General features: G+C 36.2%; 1 protein-coding gene across 1 annotated transcript in view; it reads right to left on the bottom strand.

Moving 5' to 3' along the window:
- Nucleotides 1–1,470: 1,470 nt before the first annotated feature.
- The window catches only part of LOC134841293 (mitogen-activated protein kinase kinase kinase 15-like), a 70,247-nt gene continuing 59,709 nt past the window's right edge, over nt 1,471–12,008 (bottom strand). The window contains exons 25-28 of the mRNA XM_063857187.1: nt 8,965–9,175; nt 5,116–5,443; nt 2,854–3,287; nt 1,471–1,733 (exon numbers count right to left, since the gene is read on the bottom strand). Coding sequence (XP_063713257.1) covers nt 1,681–1,733; nt 2,854–3,287; nt 5,116–5,443; nt 8,965–9,175 — 1,026 coding nt within the window. The 3' untranslated portion in view covers nt 1,471–1,680. The remainder of the gene's footprint in view (nt 1,734–2,853; nt 3,288–5,115; nt 5,444–8,964; nt 9,176–12,008) is intronic.

Below are 12,008 nucleotides of genomic sequence, written 5' to 3' on the forward strand. Positions count from 1 at the left end.
TTATGATGAACAAAAACATTTTAAAATTGACACTTTTTGATTTTAAAAAACCTAATTTGAGAAAACTGGATCAATAAGAAAATTTTTCATTCCCTAGGGAAATAGGAAAAATAAATTCCATTTTCAAAACTAGAAATCAATTACGTTTTTTGTGACCTTTACAAATTTCCTGTTTGATAGTCGAGTTTGCTTTCCTTTCACACATAGGGGAAGCTTCGCTTCGCAAACACAAAAAGCAGCTCCATAGAGTGCAATTACACAAATTAGAAATAAGCCTGAAATTAATTTAAAAAATTCTGCTACCTCTGAGATGACCCCTTTTGATGAAAACTTTTATTTGCGACTCAAGTTAGGAAAAAAAAGGGTCGTAATAACACACAAAGCTAATCGCAAGTGTAAACAAAGGAAGTAAACTGAACTTTGCAATCATCAAACCGCGAAAACTTAAAATTTAAGATACTATCTTCAAAAAAGCATACATACAAACAAATAGGTTTTGAGTTTTTTTTAGGAAAAATTATATTATTTGTGTACTCTTAAATTAATTTTTGCGGTTTGATTTTGATTTTTGTTTCAAGTTCACTGCAGTTCCTTTGTTCGATTCAATTAACTTTACTACGTTCATAACGTTCATTTTTATCAAATACAAAAAAATACTTCGTTCCTGAACTTCTCTTTCAGCAAATTTTCTGAACAACTGCTAATCAGTCTCGAACAATTTTCCAGAAAACGCATTAACCATTAGTCATTCCTGAATTAAAACTTTTCTCCATACATTGCTCTTCATAGCTTCATGCATGCAATTTGACGAGAACTTTCTTCGTGGTATTTCGATGGATCGTTGAGCATAAAATGCACTTCCCAAATAGCAAAACACGGCCATCTCTCAAATTTCAATTGTTTTTGAAAATAAGCTTTTAAAAACTAACAATATTATGTCGTGATTCTAAAAAACTTCTAAAAAGTTGCATCTCTTAACTTATGTTTTAATCATCGATCGCTGCTGTATAACAAATAAAAACGAAAAGTTGGCTACGCAATTAAAAATCGCCAAAAAAAATAAATTTTACAGAACTTCATTTAACACTACGAACTTTCTTTGAGGAACGGAGAGAGAATCACGCAATCCTACGTCATATTTCCTTCTAGCTCTAGAATGGAAGAAGTAAAGACACTTGGAGCAAGCTCGTTGCACTTTTCAGAAACAATGTTTATTTTCTTTGTAAAAATTGGGTGCTATGTGAAGAATAAAGTTCAATCCTCACAATTGGCTGGTGTTTTTTTTTGTTCTCGGTTATTCGCAGCCAAATGACATGCGCTGCAACAGAATGAGTTCAAATTAACTTTCTTTAAACCTCTTTTTCAAATTAAACTTCCTCTCAACATAAGAAGCGATGCTTTTGGGATACTTTAGTTACCCTGAGATTAACAGATGAAAAAAGATGAATGTAAAACCTAAAATTTTGTGACATGAAAAAGTGAAGCATTTAATTTAGTTCTTCAGCATTAAGTAAATTTGGAAAGTTCTAACTAGCACCAACATGCATCCAAAAAAATCATTATTGATGCAAACTACTTTTGCAATTTAATTGAGTTAAAAATCAAGTTTGACAAACAGACGTGAGATTATTATAAACTAAGTTTTTCGAGAATTGTTCATTGGCACACAATGAAGAGAAGTTAGTTCGTAGATGGCTGGTCACTGTTCAGAGTTGTTTCAGAACTGATGGTACCTGGCAACAAAACAGAGCTCATTTATCCATGGAAAAGACCAACATTCGAGCTGTTGTCAATATTATGAGCTTGATTAAAATGTTTTTTTGGACTGGTGATTATTTATTCGCACTCGAGTAAAAAGACCGTTTACCCCACTTGCAATTAACGAATCTACCAAACCAAATTAAGCCTTCACCAAACTTTTCTCTAAATAGTAACCACGTCTACAATCTGTTCAAGCAATTAAACTTCAATATTTCAAGTAATTTCATGAAGCGAATCGGTTGGCAAACAAATTTAGTTTTTATTGAAAGGATCAAGCGATGATTTTTGAATTAGTTTAAGTTGTTAATTAGACCGAAACGGTTTGCAAAAATTTCATGTTTTTCTTATTGGAGCTATGAAAATTTGAAATTTTTTAATCGAGTGAATTGGTTCGCGAAAAGTTCGATTTTTCTAAGCAAGCTTTTCAAGCTATTAAACTATGAAATTTTTCATGTCATTTCATAGCGCAAATCAGTTTGCCAAAAGTTGGTTTTTGTAAGCATTCGGGTTTCTCTTTTTAGTTAACTAGTTTCAGACTCAAATGACTCTGTAAACGCAAAACTTCGGACAAAAAGTGGTCAGGTACTGTCTAGCCTTGAAGATGAATCGAGTTCATTTTGTCTAAAGAGTTTTGAACTTTTTTCAGAAAGAATATTCTAGAATATTCCAGAACTTAGAATGATTGAAAGTTCTTGAAACGCCTCTTAAACGTTGAGCTCGATGGTTGCTGTGAATGATTCTTGGAAGTTCTGATCTAAGTCTTTTTAAACGTTGTGCTCGGCGAAAAAGTTAAAACGTTAAGTCCATAGCGCATTAAGACTTCCATTTAATATATAAGAAGATATAAGATAGTAAATGCAAAATTGTTGTCAATATCTTTTCGGTTAACGAATCTGAACGAAGTTAATTAACCTAAAACTGCTCGTTTTCATGTCAAATTTCTGTTTTTCACTTATTTCCACACGTAAAACCGGGTCCAAAAAAATCTAATTAATCTAAAATATTATAGCTTTCGACCGATTAAACTGGTCAAGGTGAACGTTATGGTCAACAATTTAACATTAACTACATATACTAGTTCAAATGACTCACTTGTAGCAGCTGGACTGTTCAGTTCACATGCATTTGACCTGATCAGTCTCTGACCAACTTCCAAGTCCTCTAAGGTCAAATGATTTCTGAAAGATGTCTGATCATTATAGGCAGCATTCAGTGAGTTCCATCCTCCGCCAGTTGCGCTTGCAGTTTGGGGCTGTGGAAAGTTGTAACCATCATGCCAGTAACTGCCCGTGGCTTGGTTGATTAAATTATTCAAGTTTGTCCGCGTGAATAAACCATCGCCCTGATCCGAACTATTCTGATTCTGGTTTCTCTGAGGCTGCGTTTGCGTGCTGTTACCTTGCCTACTGCCACTCATGGACTGAATGTCCCTTATGACGTCGGAGATTCGAGCCTGATTCAGGTGAACTTGAATACTCAACAAGTTATTCAACGTTTGCTGAGTTTCGGAGAGATACCTCTCTAATCTAAAACAACACATTCAACACAAATGCGAAGCTGCTCTTTGAAAGTTTGCAAGAAAAATTGGCAAAAAAAAGTTTAGAAACTAGCAAAAGATGTTGACTCAAGTTGAAAAATTGAAATTGCGTTATAACAATCTAGTCAATAGACATTTGGAAAGCTTCACTGAACTCAAGAAGCATTTTCGGAAAAAACATATTGCCTCATAGTTCTGTGAACTTCAAGAATATTTTTGTGCAAGTATCATAGAAAAATCCTAGCTCTTAAATTTTCATAACGAAAACTGAGAATAAGACAAAAGCAATCAAACATTTGGTTATCTTTTAAAAATTTTCTGTTATTGTTTATCTTTGAACTGGGAGAGTGAAACTAAGGGACATTATAAGAGAAATTATAATTAAAAGACTTTAATATGATACTACACTTAAGATCCGACGTACTTTATTTGAGTTAGGCAAAATAAGGAAGAAAATTTGAAGCAAGAAAAATAATTAACTTGTTTTTGAAAACAGCCGAAAGACCAATGAAAAAATAGATATACCCTTAATTTATCAAATTTCCAGAACAATTTATGAGAGATACTTTCTGATAAAACTAACTCAATTAGAGAAAACTGGATCAATAGGTCATCAATTTATTCTGCAAAATGTTAAGACCCGCTATCGAAATTAGAAGTCGTTCGCGTTTTTGGCGACGTGTACAATTTTGGTGCTCGATCGTGGAATTGTCTCCCTTTTAACAATCTAAATTCTAAAATCTATTTTTGAAAGTAAAAGCCACGTTTTCTCTAGCTATTTGAATGTTTGTTTTAGGAGAGCGTTGTTTGCCTTTCTTCCAGGAAATAAAATAGAACAAAACTTAAAAATAAATCAAAATCAAACCGCGAGAAATCAAATTTGAGGGTGAAAAAACTGCAAAATTATATAGACTAATTTAAGTCTTTCACTATATCCATTGGAAAACAAAAATACCCTACACTATAGTTCTTTCCCACCCATTTAGGGAAAAAGAAACAGAAACTGGATCAACATATAAATTCCCTTTACACTTGGAACTATGAAAATAAAAGATTACTTTCTAGGCTAAAAATCAATCACTTTGTTTGTGCCATCTGCACTTTACTAGTTGAGAGCGTAATCTGTTTTATTTTAGGCAAATAAATTTCATGGAGTTGAAAAAGAAGTCAAAATTTAAACAGTATAACATCAACTTTTTATAGTATTTTTTGAAAAAAAAAATGACATAATTAGTGTCTTCACTTTCATCATTGACACTTAATTACGATTAATATGATGGTAAACATTTTTATTCTATAACACAGAGGCGAAGAAGCGGAGCTTCGCATTGCTTGCAATAAAACACAAACAGAAAAAACTGAAGTCGAAAAAAACGTTGAAAAAAACTAGTTCTAACGGAACCCCCGTTAATCGATAAAAGTTCATTTAAGCAAACATGCTAAGCAAAACATGCTAATTGAATATTAAATAAGCAGCGGAACAAAATCATTACACTGAACCATGAAATTTTTTTTAAAATTCTGTGAAACCCCCTGAAACCACAATTAACTACACTTGCAACTATAATGAAGAAAAAAAAGGTCCAGTCCTTAGGGTGAAAAGGCGACGGCGTTACCTTTAGGCCAAGTTGGAACGAGCCTGGAAGTTTTTAAGATTCAGTAAAAAAGCAACGAGAAAAGCAAGTAAGAAGGGTTATTTACGGAAAAAAGTCTTGTTCCTGATTACAAGACACTGGGTCTCGCAAGTGTAATGAAACTCCATTTCGTTCAATGACACTTGAGTGCTTGTATAATAGATATTGAAGTAATGTCACAACCTTGTCGTCTCTTGGGCCATTGATAAAAACTGTGCTGAGAATCCCGAGAGTGAACCAGTGATACCCGATGATCCAATCGAATTTGGCTCCGAGTTTATATTCCTCGGATCTGCTGCTCTTGTTGGTAGGGAGTAGGGATTCTGTACATTCCTCTGTCTGTTCAAAGTGTTACCTCCGGGTGCTGTCTGACTTCGCTGTTGGAAGGTATGGCTACTGTCGTTCACTTCGAAATTGTTCGTTCTTGGGATGCTCGTTCTGTGCGCGTTCAGAGAGAGAGTATCGAAATCTTCGGGGTCAAAGCCAGCATCTGAAGTTTCCGTTATGTCATCTAAATAAAAACAGTTTACCAATTAATTAGAATCGCTGACTATTAAAAACATAATTTTCAGGTTTTGGCCATTATTTGACTTCAAGTTTGAAAACGAGCGTTCGCTTTAATTTGAAGTCAAATCATAGTTACAAATTAATCATTCGATACAAGGGTTATTTCAGCATTACTAATAATCAGTCAACACAGCCATTTAATTAAGAATTGTAGAATGGTAGCACCTATAGCACCACTTATATTTGCGACTTAGTTTGGAGAAAATTGGTATCGTGCTATCACACGACGCTGCGTTGTGTAAGCAGACGGGCAATAGTCCGAAAAAGCAGACAGATCCCGGCCGGATTCGAACCACAAGCCTTTGTCGTCTCAAGGAGGTGTGTTACGTTTACGCCAGATGCGCTGTATTTTTGACTGATTTCTTTTTTACACAGAGGGTAAGCGGATCTTCGCACCACTTGCGATACAAAACAAGAAAGCCGCTATGTCGGAAAAAATCGAGAAAAAAATTTCAAGATGTCAAAAGAAACTATACCTGTCAAAATGAATCAGGCTAGTTTTAAAACAAACACCAGCTAAAGAAATATAATCTGAAATTGGCATCTGAATCAAACTACCAAAATAACCTTAGAAACCTTTCGAGCCAAAAAAATCAATAAGACTTCAGACTTATTAAAAGTTAACAACTCCCCCTCGCCCTCAAAATACAAAAAAACTTAAATTGTTCGTCAAAAATATGAGGCCATTAAGCCGATATAAAATAGACCGAAACCTATTAACCCGACAAAAAATCAAAATGGAAAAGCTGAAAACATATTTAAAAAAATTAAGACTTAAAATTTATCAAGCCGCCCTCAACCTCAAAACACGCACGCATACAGGCGAAAGATATTGCAAATGATTATAATGCACAGAACATCAAGCTAAGTATGCTCTTTGAGCTCTGTTGCTGTTATGTAACAAAGAGAAAACTTAGCTTAGCTGACTCTTTAAGCTTTATACCACTCGAAGTGGATAACTGTATTAAACTGATGAAACCGTCGAAAGCCTTCGGACCAGACGGTATCGGCACGGTTCATCTCAAACATCTTGGCCCGCTAGCTATTAACCTTTCTTGGAAAAATTTTCAATCGCTCTGTCTCATGAAGTCATAAGTAGTGCCCCTCCCGAAACCTAACAAGAACTTAAAAATTCAAAATCCTAGAGCTCGGTCTCAATTTTAAGTCCAGCCGCTAAAATTTAAAATCGATAATCAACCCAACTCTAACTAAACACCTCCCAAAAGCCCACATTCAACATGACTTTCGCTAAATGCACTCAACCCTTACGGCATTATCAGTCCGCGAATTTTTTTTATCAGTGATGAAATCAGACAACCAAGGCCACCCTCTAGAACAGTTTTGGCCACTCTAGACTTATTCAAAGCTTCGACATGGTCTGCCATCGAACTCCTGGATCTCCTTCGTGGCACCAGCGTACCAGGTAGCTTAACCAGATGGTACTCAAATCATCTGAGTGGTCGCCAAGCGAAACACTTTTCAGGGATGCTCTGTCTACATCCAGGATTGAACGTACAGGTGTCCCTGAAGGATCAGACCTATTACCAACATTATTCGAGTTTTACGTTCATGATTTCCACCCCCTTTGTAGTCAAACAACTTTCAAAAGACCTCATCTACCCTATCAAACTACTTAGCTAAGTTACACCAGTTACTTGCGTCTAGACTTCTAGATCTCTTCATTTTTCCTGATCAAAAAGCTTCGCCAGCTTTTTGCTCGTTCAACAAAAAATTCAGCACCAACCGCCCAGTCAAAATAGACAATACACCCCTATCATTGGAAAAGCACCTCAAAATACTCGGTGCCTTCACTGAGCCATCCCTTGAACTCTCAGAGCACTGTTAGCGAATGACAGCAAAAGCCTTGCACAGGATTGCGAAGCTGAAGGCCCATCTGGAAAAAATTGGGGTCAGTCAGAAGAGACATTACTGGTTACCTAGAAGGATTTGGTCAGACCAAATTTAGATTAAGCATACCCAGCATGGTCCCATGCCGCCAGTTTCTCGTCTTTGAACACACTTCAAGTAGTTCAAAACGCCGCTCTCTGCACTATAATTGGTTGTATAGAAGGGAGTGCCCCAGAACTCTTACCGTTTCAGAGTGTAAAATTTAGAATGTTGCCTATCATAAACTACTTTCCGCTCAACTTACCCTCAAAAGATATATCCCCTCAAACCTTTTTTTTTTTTTTTTATCACTATCACCCCAGTATATATATATACTCCCACAATAGAACATGTCCTCCAAGACACATTCAAACTCTTCTTTTACCACTTTAACTAAGCCCTTTCGCCTTAAAAACTACAAATCGGATTGAAAACAACCACAATAATAGTGTCGAGCAAACACCCTGATGTCTCTCCCAGTAAAGAATCCCTCCCTTGCGCCACCAGAAGAACCCCTTTCCCAATTAAGGTTCGATTACAGCCCCTTCTTGAACTCCTACCTAAATAAAACCAACCCAAACGTCCATCAAAACTGCCCCTACTGTACTTCCCAAGACACCACTTTACACCTTTTCAACTGCTCGAAGAATACCACTACCTTGATTGAAGATGAGAAATTTCTCAAACTCGGTTTAGGCATGCCGGACGAGCCCCCTCGGGGTTAACAACACACGTATACATTTTTTTTTTCGCTCGTCAAATAACGCAATATGAAACCATTAAGCCAATATAATATAGGCCGATACCAATCAAGCCGAAAAAAGGCCAAAAAAATGTAATGAAAAATTTAACCATAAACTCTATTAAGCAATTTGTGCGATCCAGAGGTGAGCATAAAAACTAACTAAGTTTCACTTGAAACAACCCAAAATTAGGCCACATTTATCAAAACACTAAGAGCAGCTAAAATAGTAATTGCTTATAGCAAAAAACAGAGGCGAAGCTGTGCTTCGCAAACACTAGCAAGAACACGGCAAAAATAAGCTCTATAAAATGCAATCAGTTTGAAAAACAAGAAGGTTCGTACCAATACACTACGCTCGCAAGCTCGCTAGTATTAACAATTCTACTATGTGGCAACTAAGCCGACAACCATAAGCAGTCAAATAATAAGCCGACAATTTTTTTTTGAAAGAAATGTACATTTATTATGAATTGAACCCAAAGTTACCACCTCTAATTTTAACCATTCTGTGAACTAGGTTATTCACGGGAAAAAGTTCAGCGCCCGATTGCACCACTCTTGCTTATCGCAAGGGCAATGAAGCAAAATTAAACACGTAACATTTTTAGGTGCTAAATCTTGTCAACGAAGTTATTTACGTAAAAAGTCTAGCACCCGGCTGCAACACCCTTACTTATCGCAAGGGTAAACATTATGGCAAATATAGCATAGTCATTTAGATGGCAATGCTTGATGCATTGAAAATCGTGTTCCTGTTCTTTTTAAATGCAGTGCCCTAAAAATATTTGGAACCAGAAGCCAAGGAAAAATCAAAAAGTGCCAACAAATCTCACCAAGGTCTTCCCTAGTTCCCTTTCTCTGGTTCAACCCTTCCTCCTCGTCCGAGCTGTCTTCAGTAGTTTCTCCTGTAGTCGTACCTTCCACTGCTTCCGGTCTCTTTCTGGCCAGCAGGAAGTGTGCATGCTCCACCATCGGTTCCAGCACCGAGGCTGTCTGCAGTATTTGATTGGGGCTATCGCCACACTCTTTCAACAGCTTCACAATCTGAACAGAATTAAATAGCATATCAACTTTTATTACGAGACAAAGAATTTTTAAAATATCTGAAATTAACTTTTACGCCACAAAATTATCAGGTACGACAATTCACCTGAGGAAATATTTCATTACTGTCTTTGTAATTTGGCAAAATTTATTAGTCCGACCACTCTCGAAGAGTGGCAACAAACCATTGCAAAAAGTTCGTTTGTCAAAGCTCCCCTCATAATTGCTAAATGACGCAAGCCAATTATGACGCATTAGCAGTATCAGTAAATTTGAAAAACAAGAAATTTACCAAATAACAGGCCTCAATTTATGGAGCGGACGCATTTTAACTAATATACGAAAAAGTTCATTAAAAACATCCGATCCTGCCCAGGTTCCAACCCTGAGACTAAATGAGAGACTGAAGATCGACTAAATGAGACACTGAAGCCAAAGTTTTAACGCTATATTTGAAAGCTATTTTAGCCATAATCACCGCTCTTTTCTGCATTAACCACCTATTTTAATCGCCCCTTCTGGAGACAAAAAGAAGATGAAATTAATTTCTGATCTTTTTAGATTTTTTCAGAATCTAAAAATGTTGGCCATGACAATTTTTTTAGAAAATTGTCATGGCACTCAAAGGAGCCGAAAAAATGTTGGCCATGACAATTTTTCAGAATCTAAAAATGTTGGCCATGACAATTTTTTAGAGAAAATTGTCATGGCACTCAAAGGAGCCAAAAAAATAGCCAACAGACAGTTGAAAAAGAGTCAGTGAACGAAATTATATAACAAAAAACTGACTTGTTTTTTGAAAAATCTCAACTTGATGGAAAATTGTCATAGCACTCAAGGGAAAATTGTCATGGCACTCAAAGGAGCCAAAAAAATAGCCAACAGACAGTTAAAAAAGAGTCAGTGAACAAAATTATGCAAACAGAGGCGACGTTGAGCTTCGCACCACTTGCGATGCAAATATGAATGACAATGAAAATCAAACAAAAAAATTCAAAAAATCGTTTTTGTTAATGAAAACTGCAACAAAAGCCTCGTAGCTGAATAAGTTAGCTTTATTTCAAGTTGCTGGAAATGCCATGCTTGAGACAAAAGCCCGGGAGTTCGATTCCAGTCGAGAGCTGTTTTTCTTGCAAATAGAGATTTTTCCCGTAGCTCAATGGGTTAGCTTTATTGCAAGTTGCTATCATCCACATGCTTGAGACAACAAAAAATTATCCACACAGAGGCGAAGCTGAGCCTCGCGCCACTTGCGATACAAATATGAATGACTATGAAAATCAAACGAAAAATTCAAAAAAAAAAACTGTTTTTGTCAATAAAAATTGCAACAGCTCATGGGTTAGCTTTAATCCAAGTTGCTGTAATCCCCATGCCAGTTCGAAAAGAGTCAGTGAACGCAATTATACACACAGAAGCGAAGCTGAGCAGACAATTGGAACAAAAGTTGGAAAAGAGTCAGTGAACACAATTATACACACAGAGACGAAGCACACACACACGCAGAAAATTTTTTTTTGGACGCAACGACGCAATAAGAGGTCACTTAATCGATATCAATCAGGCCGACATTTATTATGCCGATAAAAAAGACAAAAGAACAGTTTTTCACAAATCAAGCTGGTAAATTACAACCAATGTGAAAAGCAAGTTTCGATTCGACCGGACTTTTAGGACTTTTTAAATGCTGAAAATGACTGCAGTGAACATTGTTTAGAGCTAAAATAAACGATTGTTAGATAGGGCAAATAAGCCGACAAAACATAAGCAGACAGATAATAAGCCGTATTTTTTTGAACCGGAACATTTTCAGTTTGAAAAAAAAACGGGCCCTGGTCAGATTCGAACCCAGGACTTTTGCCGTCCTAGGCGTATGCGTTACCAACAGGCTAAGTGTGCAGGAAACACTACAAAACTTGAATTCATTATGAACCAAGGAAGGTACCATCAGGAGTTCAATTAGCCTGAGGAAAAAATTGTTTACGGAAAAAAAGTCTAGTACCCGATTGCAATACCCTTGCTATCGCAAAGGTAAATACATGATTTGAAATTTTAAAAGAAATGAAGTTTTCTGGATAGCAACGCTTGCTCAGATGAAAATCAATAGGTAAGCACAAATGTCATGGCACTCGAGAGTATAGAAAAATGTCATGACACCCAAGGATATCAAAAAAAAGGCCAACAGATAGTTAGAAAAGAGTCCGTGAAAAAACTGGATCAATCAGTAAAAATTTTGTTTCGCTGGGTAACTTGATAATTGAATTCGATTTTCGAAACAAGAAGTCGATCATGTTTTTCGTGACCTTAACATTTATGCTGTTCGATAAAGGAGTTTGCCTTCCTTTTAATAGAGGAAATAATCTGAACTTGAAAAAAAAGTAAATTTGAGCCTCAAGATATTTCTGACTTTTCCTGAAAGTCAAAAAAAAAACATCGCGACTAATATAAGAGTTTGAAATACGCTACCTTTTTAAACGAAAGTTATTCAAAGTTATTGTTGCTTTTCTGTATCCACTTAATTCATGCTTGTTAATTGCTGCCTGGTATTGAATAGTCAAGCAACTGAGAAATTGTGAAAAGATATTGTGATGGTAGTAAAGTAGAGCTTATGAAGCAGTAGGTCTCAGGTTCGAATCCATAAATTTCGCAATTTCTTTTCTAATTTTCGTATTTTTAGATTTTTAAGTGTTTCACGGTTTGGCTTAGATAGGTGAATTGCAGCCTCGACTCTGTTTAACAAACTTACAGCAGACGCTTGCGCTATATTACGAATTCTGTTTTGCATTTTCGAACTTGACTCACAAATTAGTGCACAATTTCAAAATCTGTGTAG

Source organism: Symsagittifera roscoffensis, chromosome 3 (assembly GCF_963678635.1).
Source record: "Symsagittifera roscoffensis chromosome 3, txSymRosc1.1, whole genome shotgun sequence".
Lineage (NCBI taxonomy): Eukaryota > Metazoa > Xenacoelomorpha > Acoela > Convolutidae > Symsagittifera > Symsagittifera roscoffensis.